This window comes from Panthera onca, chromosome B1 (genome assembly GCF_046562875.1).
Source record: "Panthera onca isolate mPanOnc1 chromosome B1, mPanOnc1 haplotype 2, whole genome shotgun sequence".
NCBI lineage: Eukaryota > Metazoa > Chordata > Mammalia > Carnivora > Felidae > Panthera > Panthera onca.
In genome coordinates, this window is record NC_138342.1 from 176,377,551 (window position 1) to 176,397,656 (window position 20,106).

At 37.7% G+C, this 20,106-nt stretch overlaps 1 protein-coding gene across 1 annotated transcript in view; it reads left to right on the plus strand.

The window, feature by feature from the left end:
* The window catches only part of PPP2CB (protein phosphatase 2 catalytic subunit beta), a 34,385-nt gene extending 26,865 nt beyond the window's left edge, over positions 1 to 7,520 (plus strand). Inside the window, exons 4-7 of the mRNA XM_060653167.3 lie at positions 474 to 563; positions 674 to 835; positions 2,747 to 2,865; positions 6,734 to 7,520. Coding sequence (XP_060509150.1) covers positions 474 to 563; positions 674 to 835; positions 2,747 to 2,865; positions 6,734 to 6,806 — 444 coding nt within the window. The 3' untranslated portion in view covers positions 6,807 to 7,520. The remainder of the gene's footprint in view (positions 1 to 473; positions 564 to 673; positions 836 to 2,746; positions 2,866 to 6,733) is intronic.
* Positions 7,521 to 20,106: the final 12,586 nt, after the last annotated feature.

The following is a 20,106-nucleotide window of genomic DNA, read 5'->3' on the forward strand; positions in this document are numbered from 1 at the left end:
TCCGCTAGAGAAGGGAAAAAAAAAACCGTATACAAAATATTTAGGAATATAAGGGGAAAAAATTTTTTTTAAGTTTATTTGAGAGAGGTGGCGTGCACGTGAGTTGGGAGGAGCAGAGAGAGGAAGAGAAACAATCCTAAATAGGCTCTACGCTGTCAGAATGTAGGCTGACTCAGGCTCAATTTCAAGAACCGTGAGATCATGACCTGAGGCGAAACCAGGTCAGATGCTTAACCAGCTAAGCCACCCAGGCACCCCAAGAAGAAATATTTCAAAGTATCAACTGTCTCTGATGATGTGATTTTTGTTTCCTTTTCCACTGTATTTTATAAACTTTCCAAGTATTATTAAACTTTTGAAAAGAAGAGCTATTAGGATTGACATTTATAATAACCATTATTGACTCTTAACTTTCAGCATTTAACAAAACACTCTTTTTTTCTCTCTCTCTCTTTTTTTTAATTCATAAACAGATATTCTGCCTTCATGGTGGCCTCTCTCCATCCATAGATACACTGGATCATATAAGAGCCTTGGATCGTTTACAAGAAGTTCCACATGAGGTAATTTTAGTTTTAATTTTAAAAATAAATACAACCATACTGTAGTAAAGCTAAAAGAGTTAAACTTAACTGTCAATAATTTATGACATGTACTTACTTTTCTTGGCTAGGGCCCAATGTGTGATCTGTTGTGGTCAGATCCAGATGATCGTGGTGGGTGGGGTATTTCACCACGTGGTGCTGGCTACACATTTGGACAAGACATTTCTGAAACATTTAACCATGCCAACGGTCTCACACTGGTTTCTCGAGCTCACCAACTTGTAATGGAGGTATGTCCTTTTCCTGTAGGATGATCTTTATTTCAAATAAATCTATATCTCTATAATAAGGCTTCATGAAATAGTCCTCCCTATTACCTAAATTAATGAAGAAAATATTTGGCTGGTTTTAGCAGGTAGTACTAGTTGGCCAGAGAAAAGTTGCAAAAATATTACCAAAAAATTTCCTTGTATCCTACACTCAGATTCTGCAAATACAAAAATTTTCACATATTTTCATCTTTGCTTTATCATTCTATCTCTACCCTCCAGCTTCCCTTCCTCCATGCACACATTACTTTCTTTTAAACTTACTTGAATGCCAATTGAAGACATGGTACTCCTTTATCTCCAAATTTCCATGTATATTTTGCAAAAATAAAGGTTTTTCTCTTATATTATGACAGTATAGTTCCTGCAGTCCAGAAATTTGCATTATTACTATGATCTAATCTAAACACTTCATTTGAGTTTTTCAGTATACCACTAATGTTCTTGATAGGAAAATTTAATTATGTATGTAATTATGTATAATCCAGGATCATGCTGTTTGGACTCCTTTGATGTAGAAATAATTCCTCAGATTCTCTGTTGTGCATAATCTTTACATTTTTGAAGACTACAAGCAGTTTTATTTTGTAGACTGATGTTTCCTTATGATTCAGGATATGCATTTTTGGCAGGCATATTGCAGAATAATGTGATATGCTTCTCAGTGCATCATATTTAAGTCATGGAATCTGTTTACCCTATAGTTTGTTGGTGGTATCTGCTTAAATCAGTTAAGGTAGTGGCCACCAGATTTCTCTACCATGATGTTACTGTTTTATAAATACTAAAGGAATAGAAATAGAGTTTTATCTTTTCAAACCAGTAGGGAGTAGCTTCAAGATGTTAGAGAAAGGGGCCTCTGGGTGGCTCAGTCGGTTGGGCAGCCGACTATAGCTCAGGTCATAATCTCACAGTTCGTGGGTTCAAGCCCCACATTGGGCTCTGTGCTGACAGCTCAGAGCCTGGAGCCTGCTTCCGATTCTGTGTCTCCCTCTCTCTCTGCCCCTTCCCTGCTTGCTCTCTTTCTGTCTCAAAAATAATAAACATTACAAAAAATAATAATAAAAAATATAAAGATATTAGAGAAAACTTCAACCCAATTGAGGCAGGAGGAGTGAGAATATGGTTAATAAGGACTATAAATTCATACAGTAAAAGATAAACCTAATTCTATCAGTAATCATAAGAGATGTGAATGGATGAAAATTTTTATTTCCCTAAAATACTTAAAGTCTGAAGTAGATAATCAAAATTCAGCTGTTAACTTGGGATGAATCTAAAACATAATGAAAAAATAGAGAGTAAAACTTAAGAAGTAAAACAGGACAGTGCAGCCTAGAAAGAGAGGGAAAATAGTATGTTGGCATATCAATTAGTTATCCAAAGTCAACTAATAATGTGAATCAAATAAGCTCTAAGATAAAAGGTATATTTTGAAATAAAAAGAGGTCATTATTGATAAAAACTGGCCTAGTGATCTAGGGAAGAAATAATTCTAGGTTTTTGTTTACCTAGTAATAAACAGATTCTAAACATATAAAGCAAAAGTTGATACAATTTATAAGGAAGTTATGTGAAATCTTCCATCATTGTGGGAGAAATTTTAATACACATCGTAGCCAAGAGCTGAAGCATAGATCTAAGTAGAACAGCACCATTACTGAGCCTCCGTGTCACAGAACCCTGTGCCCAACAGTTGAGTATTCAGTGCAGGTGCACAGTGTTAAGGATGGATACCATATAAGGTAGCAGAGAAGACTACGTTTCCTCCAAGAACATTTATAATTTTTGAATTTAGTTTTCTAAACTTACCTGCGTCAATATTATAATTTTATAATGAAATATTTTGTGTTGCCTTTTTTAATGCTGCAGGGATACAATTGGTGTCATGATCGGAATGTGGTTACCATTTTCAGCGCACCCAATTACTGTTATCGTTGTGGGAACCAGGCTGCTATCATGGAATTAGATGACACTTTAAAATACTCCTTGTAAGTAACTTGATGTTAAAGACAATTTTTAAATTGTATATAATTGCTTTTAGAAGGAAAACTTTAAATGTAGATATAGGATTTCTGGTGCTCCTGGGTGTCTCCCAGTCAAACTTATAACTCTTGATTTGGCTTAGGTCATGATCTCACAGTTCTTTGGATTGAGCCTCGCGTCAGGCTCTGCGCTGCCAGCTTGGGATTCTGTCTCTCTCCCTGCCACTCCTCTGCTTGCACATGCTTGCTTGCTCGCTCTCTCAAATAAACTCTAAAAAAAAAAAAAAGAGGATTTCTGCTTCTCAAATAGTGGAGTAAGGAACTTGGCAAACCCTCTCCCCAACAGAGACAACCATTTAACTAGAAAAAGTGATTTTAAACAATTATTACATGCTTTTGAATATTGTCCTAAATGCATGCAACCTATAGAGAAACATTCTAAAAAATCTAAATCTCAGTAATAACAGCCACAATCTGTGGGATTTGAGCCATAGTGTGTTCCCTTCCTCTTTCCAGATCCCTTGTACAGAAACTACTCCACAATCACTCCGCTCTGGACCCTGCTCATATTTTTATCTGGTTTTAATCTTTTAGCCTCTGTTAAACTACACAACAAAGTTATTTAGAAGTCCCCTCTCTGTAGGCACAGGCTAGCTATTGGTCAGAGGTTGTGCTGAAGCCTCCTTGGTCAGTGAAATTTTAGGGCCCACCCTAAACTAGTAAGATGGCTGGAAATGTATGTGGCTTAGAAGTTGCTCTCACAGTCGAAAGAATTTACATTTTAGCTCACAGTTCAACAAAGCACCAGTATGTTGAGTGTGTGTGTGTGTGTGTGTGTGTGTGTGTAATTAGTCCTGAGAGGGCACAAGCTTAAGGATGACATAAAGTGTAGTTTTCCAGACTGTCAGAGATGTATGTGTTTGGGATTTTAAGCCTGGCTTCCTAGGAGTTACTTCTGGGTCAGAGGAACTTGTTTATTAGCCAGTAATTGATTAGAGATTGTGTTTAAGCCCCTAGTACCATTGAGGGTTATACCCTTTTGTTGATTAGTTTCCTAGGGCTCCTGTAACAAATTACCACCAAGCGGGTTCCTGAACGGAATTTATTCTCACATATGTGGAGGCTAAAAGTTTGCAATCAGGGGGTTGGCATGGTGATGTTCCCTGTAAAGAATCCTTTCTTGCCTCTCCCTAGCTTCTCCTGGCTCCTGCAATCCTTGGTTTGTAGATGCATCTCTCCAGTCTTTGTCTCTGTCTTCACGTGGCACTCTCCTCTGTGTGTTCCTTCTGAGGATACCATCAGATTGAATTTAGGGCTCAACCTAATCAAGTATAACCTCATCTTATCTGATAACATCTGCAAAGACCTGATTTCCAAATAGTGTCACGTTGTGAGGTTCTAAATGAATATGAATTTTGGGGATAAACTGTTTGACCCAACACAGTCTGTGTGTGGCTTGAGAATGTTTTCAAGAATGCCCCAAGGGCAGCTAAGTGGTTCAGTTGGTTGATTGTCCAACTCTTGATTTCAGCTCAAGTCATGGTCTCATGTTTGTGGGATTGAGCCCTGCGCTGACAGCACAGAGCCTACTTGGGATTTTCTCTCTCCTCTTTCTGCCCCCCTTCTCAGCTCACACACATATGCGCTCACTCTCAAGTGGTTAAAAAAAAAAAAAAAAAAGAATGCCCCCAAATGCTACACTAATTATTCCTGTTGTAGGTATAGTTAATATATATGCATAGTCTTCTTGTCTCCCAGTGTTGACTGTGATCCAAGGAAGCCAGGAAAGGCTCTTCTTAGCCCTTTTGTGTTTCACATTTCTTAAAAGTTCAACTGTACTACAAATACATCTGTATTTTTTGTACCCACATGCAGCTGGTTTTTAAATCAGTTATGAAGATGAAATTATACTGTTATTTGCAATTACTGTCATGTGTGTTTCTTAATTGATGATAACTTCAGTCTAAAGGAAGAATATGAATAAAAAATGAGAAGGTTGGCTCCTGGGTGGCTCAGTCCGTTAAGCGTCTAACTTTGGTTCAGGTCATGATCTTGTGGTTCCTAAGTTCAAGCCCCACATCAGGTTCTGTGCTGTCAACGCAGAGCCTGCTTTGGATCCTCTCTACCCCTCTCTCTCTCTGCCACTCCCCACTCACACTCTCTTAAAAAATAAACTTTGGGAGCACTTGGGTGGCTCAGTCTCCGTTAAGCATCCAACTTCGGCTCAGGTCATGATCTCGCGGTTTGTGAGTTTGAGCCCCACATCGAACTCTGTGCTGACAGCTCGGAGCCTGGAGCCTGCTTCAGATTTTGTGTCTCTCTCTGCTCCTCCCCTGCTCACACTCTTTCTCTCTCTCTCAAAAATAAATTAATATTTTAAAAAATGAGAAGGTTAACAATCTACACACTCTCCTCAGCTTCTCTAAGGGCATGAGATTATATGAAATAGTAATTATGATAATGCATTTTGGAGATTGTAACATAACATCAGTAGCAAAAAAAGGAAATGGAAAGGAGCTTACTATATAGTAGAAATGTCTCTTAAATCACTAGAATTTATGAATCTTAAGTAGAATTCCATAAGTTAAGTGATGTATGGTTAAGATCTAGAGCAACCAATAACAAAATAATTTAGGAAAAATAGCTAAAGTTATTAAAGGAATTTAAATGGCACACTAGAAAATAATGCTTTTATTATTTTTTTTAATGTTCATTTATTTAGATAGCGCAGGGGAGGGGCACAGAGAGGGAGAACCCCAAGGAGCCTCTGCGCTGTCAGCCCAGAGCCTGACATGGGCCTTGTTCTCAGGAACCTTGAGATCATGACCCAAGCTGAAATCAAGAGTCCAATGCTTAACTAACTGACCCACCCAAGCACCCCAAAATATGCTTTTAATAAAAAAGCAGTTAAAGTAGGAACCAAGAAACAAGACAAAAAGTGGCAGGTATAAATCCAGTCATATCAGTATTAAATGTGAATGAGTGGTTTGAGTAATGCACTCAAAAGACAAAAATTATCAAGATTGTTTTTTTAAAGATCCAGCTTTTATGATGTCTACGGGAAACATAATTTAGATTAAAAACAAATAGGTTGAAAATAGGTAAAAAAAGATATACCATTGCTAACAGCAACCACATGACTGCTGACCTCGTTATACTAGTATCAGACAAAAATAGATTTCAAAATAAAAATTGTTACACGAAGACATTTCACAATGATGAGAGTCAAACCATTAGGAACATATACCAGTTATAAACAAATGCACTTAATTATGGAGCAAAACGAACAGAACTGAAAGAGGTAAGTTCAACAGTAGTTGGAGACTTTAACATGTATGGAACATTCTACCCAAATGTGCCAAAACTCATGGGATTTGATGAAAGCAGTATTTGCAGGGAAATAAATAACTGTAAATGCCTATATTAAAAATCAGATTTTTAGAAAGATCTCAAGTCAGTAACCTAACTATACTTTACAGACCCTAGAAAAAGAAGAGCAGACTAAATCCACTGCAAGCATTTGGAAGGAAGTAAAATGAAATAGTAGACAAATAGAAAAAAGTCAAAACCAGAAGTTCTTTCCAACAAAATTTAAAAAGCCTTGACAGGCCAACCAAAAATGAGTAAAGATTCACATTACCAAAAATCACTGCAAGACCCTACTGAAATAAAAAGAATTAGAATACAGTGAGTAACTGTATGGTGACAAATTCCTAGAAAGACAAACTGCCAAAATTGACTCAATTAGAAAATCGGAATAGTTGTAAACAACATAGTAAAAATGGGAAACAGCACTGCTCTACCACAGTGTCTTCTTTATTAACTTGCTTGCAATTTCAAGTCCTTTATTTGCTTTCTTTTTTGCCACATATAGCCTTCAGTTTGACCCAGCACCTCGTCGTGGAGAGCCTCATGTTACCCGGCGCACCCCAGACTACTTCCTGTAAATTCCTCCTGGGAAAAACCTGCCTTTGTATGTGGAAGTATACCTGGCTTTTTAAAATATATATATTTAAAAACAAAACAAAAAAAAAGCAACAGTAATCTATGTGTTTCTGTAACAAATTGGGATCTGTCTTGGCATTAAAACCATATCATGGACCAAAATGTGCCATACTAATGAGCATTTAGCACAATTTGAGACTGAAACTTAGTACAACACTATGTTCTAGATCGGTCAGTCTTAACAGTTTGCCTGCTGTATTTGTAGTAACCATTTTCCTCTGGACTGTTGAAGCAAAAAAGGTAACTAACTCCTTCATCTCCTTTTGCACTTACTTGGAAATTTTAGTTCTAGTGTTTAACTGGCATGGATTGATAGAGTTGGGTTTTATTTTTAAGAAAAATTCGCAAGCTAACTTCCACTTAATCCATTACCCTTTATTTTATTGAAATGTATAGTTAAATTAACTGAAGAAAAGATTCTTGGGAGTACGTTGTCATAACATTTAAAAAGGTTTCCCTTCATTTAAACTAAATTACTGTTTTATGTTGATCTGCATATTTCTGTATATTTGTCATGACAGTGCTTGCATCCTATTTGGTGTACTGAGCAAATAAACTTTCCATTTTAAACAGAAACAAATTGGTTTACTGTGGTACACTTTAAATGAAAGTTCTGCTTTTTTGACACCTAATAAAACCTCTTGACCTGTGATAAACAGTTGTGTTGAGGTAATTTAAGTATAATGTTCTTTGTATAAGGCTTATTTTCAGAAGAAAAATTGAACTAGTAGGCTGTATCTTTTAGACCATAGAAAAGCCATTTTTTCTTTCTAAACATGATTTCAGTAGGTAGTTTGGGTTAATGTATTGAAGTATGGATTGTATGCTAAAACTGTAGAATATTCCAGGGGCACCTGGGTGGCTCAGTTGACTTAAGTGTCCGACTTCAGCTCAGGTCATGATCTCGCGTTCCATGGGTATGAGCCCCACGTCAGCCTCTGTGCTGACAGCTCAGAGCCTGGAGCCTGCTTTGGGTTCTGAGTCTCCCTCTCTCTCTGCCCCTCCCCCAGTCTCTCTCAAAATTGAATAAATGTTTAAAAAAAATTTTTAACTGTAGAATATTCTATAGCTAAGAAGAATCTTTTAAAAACCAAAATACAGAGGCACCTGGGTGGTTCAGTCTGTTAAGCGTCTAGCTTTGGCTCAGGTCGTGATCTCATGGTTCATGTGTTTAAGCCCCACATCAGGCTCTGTGCTGACACCTCAGAGGAGCCTGGAGTCTGCTTCAGATTCTGTGTCTGTCTCCCTCTCTGCCCCTGCCCAGCTCACACTCTCTCTGTCAAGAATAAACATTTTAAAAAGTAATAATTAAAAAAAAAAAAAAAAAAAAAAAAAATATATATATATATATATATATATATATATATATAGGGGCACCTAGATGGCTCAAATCTGTCAAGCGTCTTGACTCTTGATTTTGGCTCAGGTCATGATCTCATAGTTCAGGAGTTCGAGCCCTGCATTGGGCTCTGCACTGACAGCACAGAGCTTCTTGGGATTCTCTCTCTCTCCATCTCTCTGTCCCTCCCCCGCTCATGGTTGCTTTCTCTCGCTCTCTGTTTCTCAAGAATAAACATTAAAATATATATGTTATCTTTATCCATTTCTCTAAATGAAAATGATCTCCAAAAGAGTTTAGTAGGAGTATAGTGATAGCACTATTATTAATGTAGAATATAAACTCCAAGTAGAGGGGGGAAATATGGAGTCAGTGTTGAGAATGAGTGTGGGAGAATGGAAGACCCAGAAAACTAAATTTTTTGAGTTCTCTAGTTAAAATAAAAAGGGTCAAACTTGATTTTTTGAAACCCAACTATATCCTGATTACAAGGCACATACCAAAAGCAAAGTCAGACAATGTTGGGGAAAAAAAGATGAAATAGATCAGGAAGATCCTAAACAAAGGAAATCTGGAATAGCTATATCAATATTAAAATAGACAAAATTTAAGAACATATCAAATAATGTTAAGCCACAATTCTAAACCTGTATGTATATACCAAAATAGCCTCAAAGTATAAAAGCAAAAATCCTTAGAAATCAAATTGACACACTTTCATTAAAACAGATTTCAACTCAAGTCAAAGATGTAGAGTATTGAATAACACATCTTAATAATATTAATAAACATCTAGGTCTCTGCACCCTAACAATACACCTTTTTGTCAAGTTAATATGGAAAATTCATAAAAATTGGCAATAATTAGGCTCTAATATTTGCAAATGGCATATCGGACAAAGGGCTAGTATCCAAAATCTATAAAGAACTCACCAAACTCCACACCCAAAAAACAACCCAGTGAAGAAATGGGCAGAAAACATGAGTAGACACTTCTCTAAAGAAGACATCCAGATGGCCAACAGGCACATGAAAAGATGCTCAACGTCGCTCCTCATCAGGGAAATACAAATCAAAACCACACTCAGATACCACCTCACACCGGTCAGAGTGGCTAACATGAACAATCAGGAGACTATAGATGCTGGTGAGGATGTGGAGAAACGGGAACCCTCTTGCACTGTTGGTGGGAATGCAAAGTGGTGCAGCCACTCTGGAAAACAGTGTGGAGGTGCCTCAAAAAATTACAAATAGATCTACCCTATGACCCAGCAATAGCACTGCTAGGAATTTACCCAAGGGATACAGGAGTACTGATGCATAGGGGCACTTGTACCCCAATGTTTATAGCAGCACTCTCAACAATAGCCAAATTACGGAAAGAGCCTAAATGTCCATCAAATGATGAATGGATAAAGAAATTGTGGTTTATATACACAATGGAGTACTACGTGGCAATGAGAAAGAATGAAATATGGCCCTTTGTAGCAACGTGGATGGAACTTGAGAGTGTGATGCTAAGTGAAATAAGCCATACAGAGAAAGACAGATATCATATGTTTTCACTCTTATGTGGATCCTGAGAAACTTAACAGAAACCCATGGGGGAGGGGAGGGGAAAAAAAAAAAAAAAGAGGTTAGAGAAGAGAGCCAAAGCATAAGAGACTCTTAAAAACTGAGAACTGAGGGTTGATGGGGGGTGGGAGGGAGGGGAGGGTGGGTGATGGGTATTGAGGAGGGCACCTTTTGGGATGAGCACTGGGTGTTGTATGGAAACCAATTTGACAATAAATTTCATACATTGAAAAAAAAAAAAAATAGGCTCTAAAGCAAGTCTTAAAATTTTTCAAAAAATTGATACAACACCAAATTCTGACTACAATGTAATTTAGAAAATAGCAAAATTAAGACATGATACTTATGTAGAAAACCTGAAAGACTCCACCAAAAATTTGCTAGAACTGATGCATGAATTCAGTAACATTGCAGGATACAAAATCAACGTACAAAAATCTGTTGCATTTCTATACACCAATAATTAAGCAGCAAAAAGAAAAATCAAGGAATCGATTCCATTTACAATTGCACCAAAAACCGTAAGATACCTAGGAGTAAACCTCACCAAAAGAGGTCAAAGATCTGTACTCTAAAACCTATAGAACACTTATGAAAGAAAGATGGCACGAAGAAATGGAAAAACATTCCATATTCATGGATTGGAAGAAAAATAATAAAATGTTTATACCACCCAAAGCAATCTACACATTTAATGCAATCCTTATCAAAATACCACCAACATTTTTCACAGAACTAGAACAATCCTAGTATTTGTATGGAACCACAAAAGACCCCAGATAGTCAAAGCAATCTTGAAAAAGAAAAGCAAAGCTGATATCACGATTCTGGACTTCAAGTTCTATTGCAAAACTGTGCTGATCAAGTCAATATGGTACTGGCACAAAAACAGACACAGATCAATGGTACAGAATAGGAGACCCAGAAATGGACCCACAACTATTTGGCCAACTAATCTTAGACAAAGTGGGAAAGAATATCCAATGGAAAGTCTCTTCAACGAATAGTGTTGGGAAACTGGACAGCAACATGCAGAAGAATGAAATCGGAATACTTTCTTACACCATACGCAGAAATAAATTCAAAATGGATGAAAGAACTAAATGTGACACAGGAAACCATCAAAATCCTAGAGGAGAACACAGACAACAACCTCTTTGACATTGACCATAGCCACTTCTTACTAGATAATGTCTCCAAAGGCAAGGGAAACAAAAGCAAAAATGAATTACTGGGACTTCATCAAGATAAAAGGCTTCTGAGCAACAAAGTAAACAACAAAACCAAAAGGCAACCTTCAGAATTGGAAAAAATATTTGCAAATGACATTTCCCATAAAGGGTTAGTATCCAAAATGTATAAAGACCTTATACAACTAACACCTAAAATACAAATAATCCAGTTAAGAAATGGGCAGAAGACATCAATAACCATTTTTCCAAAGACATGCAGATGGCTAAATAGACACACGAAAAGATGCTCAACATCACTCATAATCAGGGAAATACAAATCAAAACTACAATGAGGTCATCTCACACCTGTCAGAATGGGTAAGATCAACAACACAGTAAACAACAAATGTTGGTGAGGATGTGGAGAAAGGGGAACCCTCCCTTATACTATTGGTAGGAATGCCAACTGGTACAGGCACTCTGGAAAAAAGCATGGAGATTAGTTAAAAATAGAACTACCCTATAATCCAGTAATTGCACTACTAGGTATTTACCCAAAGGATACAAAAATACTGATTTGAACAGATACACCCCAATGTTTATAGAAGCATTTTCAACAACAGCCAAATTATGGAAGGAGCCCAAGTGTCCATCAACTCATGAATGAAGAGGTAGTATGTATGTGTATACACACATGTGCGCGCGCGCGCGCACACACACACACACACACACACACAAAATGGAATATTAACCATAAAAAAGAATGAAATCTTGCCATGTACAATGATCTGGATGGAGCTAGAGTGTATTATGCTAAGCAAAATAAGTCAGAGAAAGCTATCGTATTGATTCCATTCATATGTAGAATCTAAGAAATCAAACAGATGAACATAAGCAGGTGGGGGAGAAAGAAAGGCAAACCATAAAACAGACTCTTAACTATAGAGAACAAACAAGGCTGCTAGAGGGAAAGTGGGCAAGTTAAACTGGTGAGGAGTATTAAGGAGAACACTTGTGATGAGCACTGGTTGTTGTGTAAGTGATGAATCACTAAATTCTACTGAAACTAGCATTATGCTATATGTTAACTAAATAGAATTTAAATAGAAACTTGGGGTGCCTGAGTGGCTCAGTTGGTTCAGTGTCCACCTCTTGAATTTGGCTCAGGTCAGGTCATAATCTCAGGGTCATGGGATTGAGCTGTCCTTTGGGCTCCATGCTGAGTGTGGAGCCTGCTTAAGATTCTCTCTTCCTCTGCCCCCTCCCCCCCTCCCCACTGCTCTCTTTTAAAAAATTAAATAAAAATGAAACTATTTTTTTAAAAAAAGCAAAAATATAATTTTTGGATGTATCTATTCTTTTTACTTGAAATTTTAAAAATTAGGGTCAAAGATGAAATAAAGGAAATTTTTAACTCTATAAAATAGAATTTAGAAAAGTTCGTTATGGAAACACATTTTTAAGGGCACCTGGGTGACTCAGTAGGTTGATCATCTTATACTTGGTTTCAGCTCGGATCATGATATTGCAGTTTGCGGGATCAAGTACTGCGTTGGGCTCTGTACTGACCGCCTGGAGCCTGCTTGGGAGTCTTTCTCTCCCTCTGTGCCCCTCCCCAGCTTGGATGTTCTCTCTCTCTCTCTCTCTCTCTCTCTCTAGTAAACATTTTGAAAAATAAGTCAAGGGATTCAAAAACAAAAGGGTGGGGGTGCTTGGGTGGCTCAGTTGGTTGGGTATCAGACTTTGGCTCAGGTCATGATCTTGTAGTGTGTGGGTTTGATACTGCATTGGGATCCACACTGATGACGTAGAGCCTGCTTGAGATTCTCTTTATCTCCCTCTCTCTGCCCGTTCCATGCTCTCTTTCTCAAATAAAATTTTTAGAAACTTAAAAAAAAATAAAAGGGTAAAAATTATGACATATACATAAAACTTTGAAGGAGGATAAAAATTAAGTCCACTTAAAATGGATTCAGCAATCCCTATCAAAATAACACCAGCATTCCTTCACAGAGCTATAACAAACAGTCCTAAAATTTGTATGGAACCAGAAAAGACCCCATATAGCCCAAGTAATCTTGAAAAAGAAAACCAAAGCTGGAGGCATCACACTCCCGGACTTTAAGCTGTATTACAAAGCTGTAATCATCAAGACAGTGTGGTACTGGCACAAAAACAGACACGTGGATGAATGGAACAGAATAGAGAACCCAGAAATGGACCCACAAAAAATGGCCAACTAATCTTTGATAAAACAGGAAAGAATATCCAATGGAATAAAGACAGTCTCTTCAGCAAAATGGTGCTGGGAAAACTGGACAGCGACATGCAGAAGAATAAACCTGGGCCACTCTCTTACACCATACACAAAAGTCAACTCAAAATGGATGAAAGACCTCAATGTGAGACAGGAAGCCATCAAAACCCTCGAGGAGAAAGCAGGCAAAAACCTCTGACCTCAGCTGCAGCAACTTCTTAACACATCTCCAGAGGCAAGGGAAACAAAAGCAAAAATGAACTATTGGGACCTCATCAAAATAAAAATCTTCTGCACAGCGAAGGAAACAATCAGCAAAACTAAAAGTCAACCGACAGAATGGGAGAAGATATTTGCAAATGACGTATCAGATAAAGGGGTAGAATCCAAAATCTTTAAAGAAGTTATCAAACTCCACACCCAAAAAACAAATAATCCATTGAAGAAGTGGGCAAAAGACAGGAATAGACACTTCTCCAAAGAAGACATCCAGATGGCTAACGGACACATGAAAAAATGCTCAACATCCCTCATCATCAGGGAAATACAAATCAAAACCATAATGAGATACCACCTCACACCTGTCAGAATGGCTAAAATTAACAACTCAGGCAAGGACAGATGTTGGTGAGGATGCAGAGAAAGAGGGTATCTTTTCACTGCTGGTGGGAATGCAAACTGGTGCAGCCATTCTGGAAAACAGTATGGAGGTTCTCAAAAAATTAAAAATAGAACTACCCTAGGACCCAGCAATTGCACTACTCGGCATTTATCCAAGGGATACAGGTGTGCTGTTTCAAAGGGACACATGCACCCCAATGTTTATAGCAGCACCATCGACAAAAGCCAAAGTATGGAAAGAGCCCAAATGTATATCTACAGATGAATGGATAAAGAAGATGTACATACACACACACACACACACACACACACACACGTACTGGAGTATTACTTGGCAATCAAAAAGAATGAAATCTTGGGGCGCCTGGGTGGCGCAGTCGGTTAAGCGTCCGACTTCAGCCAGGTCACGATCTCACGGTCCGTGAGTTCGAGCCCCGCGTCGGGCTCTGGGCTGACGGCTCGGAGCCTGGAGCCTGTTTCCGATTCTGTGTCTCCCTCTCTCTCTGTCCCTCCCCCGTTCATGCTCTGTCTCTCTCTGTCCCAAAAATAAAAAAATAAACGTTGAAAAAAAAAAAGAATGAAATCTTGCCATTTGCAACTACGTGGATGGAACTGGAGGGTATTATGCTAAACAAAATCAGTCAGAGAAAGACAAATATATGACTTCTCTCATATGAGGAATTTAAGATACAAAAACATGAACATAAGGGAAGGGAAGCAAAAAGAATATAAAAACAGGGAGGGGGACAAAACATAAGAGACTCTTAAATATAGAGAATAAACAGAGAGTTGCTGGAGGGGTTGTGGGAGGGGGGATGGGCTAAGTGGATAAGGGGCATTAAGAAATCTCCTGAAATCATTGTTGCACCCTATGCTAACTAACTTGGATGTAAATTTAAAAATAATTAATTTAAAAAAATGGATTCAAATCTAAGTGACCATCAAGTTCACATAGACTGCTATATACATCGGATGTTAACATTTATTTATTTTTGAGAGACAGAGCGAGACAGAGCACGAGTGGGGGAGGAGCAGAGAGAGAGGGAGACACAGAATCTGAAGCAGGCTCCAGGCTCTGAGCTGCCAGCACAGAGTCCGACGTGGGGCTCGAACTCACAGACTACGAGATCATGACCTGAGTAGAAGTCGGCTGCTTAACCTACTGAGCCACCCAGGTACCCCTGCATGGGATGTTATATATAAACCTATTAGTAATCACAAATAAAAAATCTGTAATAGATATGCAAAAAATAAAGAGGAATCCAAGAATATCATTAGTGAAAACCATCAATTCACAAGGGAAGAGAGCAAGAGAAGAAAGGAACAGAAAAGAATTACAAAAGAAGACCTTAAAATGAGAAACAAAATATCAATAAGCATATATCTATCAATAGTTATTTTGAATGTAAATGTAAAAAGACATAGGGTGACTGAATGGATTAAAAAAACCCACCTCTATGCTGCCTACAAGAGACTCATTTCAGACTTAAAGACACCTGCAGATTGAAAGTGAAATGATGGAAAAATATGCAAGTGTAATAAAAAAGAAAGCAGGGATGGCAATATTTATATTGGATAAAACAGACTTTAAAACAAATACTGTGACAAGAGACAAAGAAGGACACCATATAATAATAAAGGGAGGGGCACCTGGCTGGCTCTGCTGGTGGAGCATGCAACTCTTGATCTCAGGGTTATGAGTTTGAGCCCATGATGGGGATAGAGATTGCTTACAATCCTTAAAACAAACAAACAAAAACCTAGTAACAATTAAGGGAGCAGTAAGAAGATATAACAACTGTAAATATTTATGTACCCGACATGGTAGCACCCAAATACATAAAGCATCTGTTAAGAGACACAAAGGAAGAAATCGATAGTAATACGATAATAGTAGCAGATTAAAAAGAATTTTTTTTTAATGTTTTATTTTTAAGACAGAGCATGAGCGGGGTAGGGGCAGAGAGAGAGAGAGGGAGACACAGAATCTGAAACAGGCTCCAGGCTCTGAGCTGTCAGCACAGAGCCCGATGCGGGGCTCAAACTCACGAACTGTGAGATCATGACCTGAGCCGAAATTGGACACTCAACCGACTGAGTCACCCAGGCGCCCCAATAGTAGCAGACTTTAACACTGCCTAACATCAATGGATAGATCATCCAGAAGAAAATTAACAAGGAAACAGTGACTTTAAATGATACATTGAACTAGATGGATCTAACAGATATAGTCAGAGCATTCCATCCAAAACAGAATATACATTCTTTTCAAATGCACATGGAACATTCTCCAGAATAGATCACATTAGTCCACAAAACAAATTCAAAATTCTCAACGAATTAAAAAAATTAAAGTCCTATCATGCATCTTTTCTGACCACAATGGTATGAAACTGGAAATCAATCACAAGAAAAAGTCTTGGAGGGGCACCTGGATGGCTCAGTCGATTAAGCAGTTAAGTGTTTGACTTTTGGTTTTGGCTCAGGTCATGATCTTGCAGTTCCCGGATCAAGCCCAGCTTTGGGCTCTGTGCTAAGAGTAGAACATGATTGGGATTCTCTCTCTCCTCTCTCTTTGCCCCTTACCAGCTCACACACCCATGCATTCTTTCTCTCTCAAAATAAATAAACACTAAAAACAAATCTGGAAAGAACACAAATACATGAGGGCTAAATAGTTGCTACCAAATGGGTCAACCAAGAAATCAGAGAAGAAATTTAAAAATACTTGGAGACAAATGAAAATGAAAACACAGTGGTCCAAATCTTTACAATGCAGCAAAAGCAATTTTTTTTTTAATGTTTTTATTTATTTTTGAGACAGAGAGAAAACACTAGCTGCGGAGGGGCAGAGAGAGAGAGGGAGAGAGAGAACCCCAAGCAGGCTCTACTGTCAGCACAGAGCCTGACGTGGAACTTGATCTCAGAAACCGTGAGATCATGACCTGAGCCACAACTGAGCCACCCAGGTGCCCCAAGCAAAAGCAATTCTAAGAGGGAACCTGATAGCACTATGGGCCTATCTCCTCAAAAAGCAAGAAACATCTGGGGTGCCTGGGTGGCTCAGTGGGTTAAGCGTCCAACTTCAGCTCAGGTCATGATCTTGCAGTTAGTGGGTTCGAGCCTGCGTCAGGCTCTGTGCTGACAGCTCAGATCCTGGAGCCTGCTTCAGATTTTATGTCTTGCTCGCTCTCTCTCTCTGCCCCTCCTCTGCTCATGTTCTATCTCAAAAATAAACATTAAAAAAAAAAAAAGGCAAGAAACAACCTAACCTTACACCTAAAGCAACGAGAAAAAGAACAAAGCCCAAGACAGTAAAAGGAAAGAAAAAATAAAGATTAGAGCAGAAATAAATGAAATAGAGACTAAAAACACAATTAAACTGGGAGCTAGTTCTTTGAAAAGGTCAACAAAATTGATGAACCTTTAGTAAGACTCATTTAAAAAAAGAGAGAAATCAAATAAATAAAATCAGAATTGAAACAGGAAAAGTAACAATCGACACCACAGAAATATAAAGGATTGTAAGAGTAGTGTTACTAAAAATAATATGCCAACAAATTGGATAATCTAGAGAACATGGATAAATTCCTAGAAACATAAAATCTTCCAAAATTGAATCAGGAAGAAACGGAAAATTTGAACAGACTGATTGCTAGCAAAGAAATTGACTCAGTAATCAAAAATCTCCCAGCAAAAGTCCAGGACCAGATGACTTCACAGGTGAATTCTACCAAACATTTAAAGAAGAGTTAATACCAGGGCACCTGGGTGGCTCAGTCTGTTGGGCGTTTGACCTCGGCTCAGGTTCCATCCCCATGTTGGGCTCTGTATGGGCAGCTCAGAGCCCTCCCCTGCTCATTCTGTCTCCCCTTCTCTCTCAAAAATAAAAAAAATAAAAATAAACATTTAAAAATAATGAATGAATGAATGAATGAATGAATGAATGAATAAAAATAAAGAAGAGTCAGTACCTACTGTCTCAAACTATTCCAAAAAATACAAGTGGAAGGAAAGCTTCCAAATTCTGAAGCCAGCATTATCCAAATACCAAAACCAGATAAAGACCTCACAAAAAAAAGAAAACTAGAGGCCAATATCTCTGATGAACACAGATGTAAAACTCCTCAACAGAATGTTAGCAAACTGAATCCAACAATACATTAAAAAGTCATTTACCACAATCAAGTGGGATTTATTCCGGGGATGCAAGGGTGGTTCAATGTTTACAAATTAATCAATGTGATACATTCTATCAACAAGAAAAAGAATAAAAACCATATGATCATTTCAATAGATGCAGAAAAACCACTCAATAAAGTACAGCATCCACATCCATTTATGATAAAAACTTTCAACAGAATAGATTTAAAGGAAATAAGCCTCAAAATAATAAAGGCCATATGTGAAAATCTCACAGCTAACATACCCATTGGCAAAAAACAGATTTTCCTCTAAGATCAGGAAAAAGACAAGAATGTCCGCTCTCACCACTTTTATTCAACATTGTACTGGAAGTCCTAGCTGCAGCAATCAGACAAAAAATAAAAGGCATCCAAATTAGTAAAGAAGAAGTAAAACTTTCACTATATGCAGATGATAGGATACTATATAGAGAAAACCCTAAAGACTCCATCAAAAAACTAGAACTGATAAATGAATTCAGTAAGGTCACAGGATACAGTGTTAAATACGGAAATCCACTGCATTTCTATACACTAATAATGACGTAGCAGAAAGAGAAATTAAGAAGACACTCCCATTTAAAATTTAAAAATTTAAACTCCCATTTAAAATTTAAAAAAAGAGTAAAATACTTAAGAATAAACTTAACAAAGGATGTATTCCAAAACCTGTTAAAAACTGATGAAGAAATTGAAGATGACACAAACAAATGGAAAAATATCTATGCTCATGGATTGGGAGAACCAATACTGTTAAAATGTCCCACACTGCTCAAAACAACCTACAAATATAATGCAATCCCTATCAAACTACCAACAGCATTTCTCATAGAACTTGAACAAATAACCCTAAAATTTGTATGGAACCACAAAAAACCCCACATAGGCAAATCAGTGTTGAAAAAGCAGCACAAAACTGGAAGTATCATAATCCCAGATTTAAAAGCTATAGTAATCAGTAAGTTTATCATATAGTAAACAGTATGGTACTGGCACAAAAATAGACATATAGATCGGCAGAACAGGATAGAGAACCCAGAAATAAATCCACAGTTTTATGGTCAATTAACTTACAATGGGAGAGGCAAGAATATACAACAGAAAAAAGGCAAACTCTTCACTAAATGGTACTGGGAAAACTGGACAGTACATGCAAAAGAAACTGGACCCTTTTCGTATACCATACATGCAAAGAAAATTCCAAATGGATTAAAGACCTAAATGTGATACCCGAAACCATAAAATCCCTAGAAGAAAACATAGGCAGCAGTCACTTTGATATCAGCCATAGGAACACTTTTCTGGATAGGTCCCCTTTGGCAATGGAAACAAAACCAAAAATAAACTATGGGGACTACACCAAAATAAAAGTCTTTTGTACAGTGAAGAAAACCATCAACAAGACAAAAAGACAACCTACTGAATGGCAGAAGATACTTGCAAATGATATATCTGAAAAGGGGTTAATATCCAGAATATATAAAAAACTTATACAACTCAATACCAAAAAAACAAATAATCGAATTAAAAATGAGCAGAAGATATGAATAGTCATTTTTTCATGGAAGATGTACGGATGGCCAATAGTATTAAAAGGTGTTCATCACCACTTACCATCAGAGAAATGCAAATCAAAACTGCAATGAGATATCACCTCAGTCCTGTCAGAATGACTAATAAAAAACACAAATAACAAGTGTTCACAAGGATGTGAAGAAAAAGGAACTGATGGAAATGTAAGCCGGTACTACTAGCCATTATGGAAAACAGTATGGCAGTTCCTCAAAAAATTAAGAACAGAATTATCATATGATCCAGTAATTCCACTACTGGGTATTTACCCAAAGAAAATAAAAAAAAGAATTTAAGGGGCGCCTGGGTGGCTCAGTCGGTTAAGTATCCGACTTCAGCTCAGGTCACAATCTCGCGGTCCGTGAGTTCGAGCCCCGCATCGGGCTCTGGGCTGATGGCTCAGAGCCTGGAGCCTGTTTCAGATTCTGTGTCTCCCTCTCTCTGACCCTCCCCCGTTCATGCTCTGTCTGTCTCTGTCTCAAAAATAAACGTTAAAAAAAAATTTAAAAAACACGAATTTA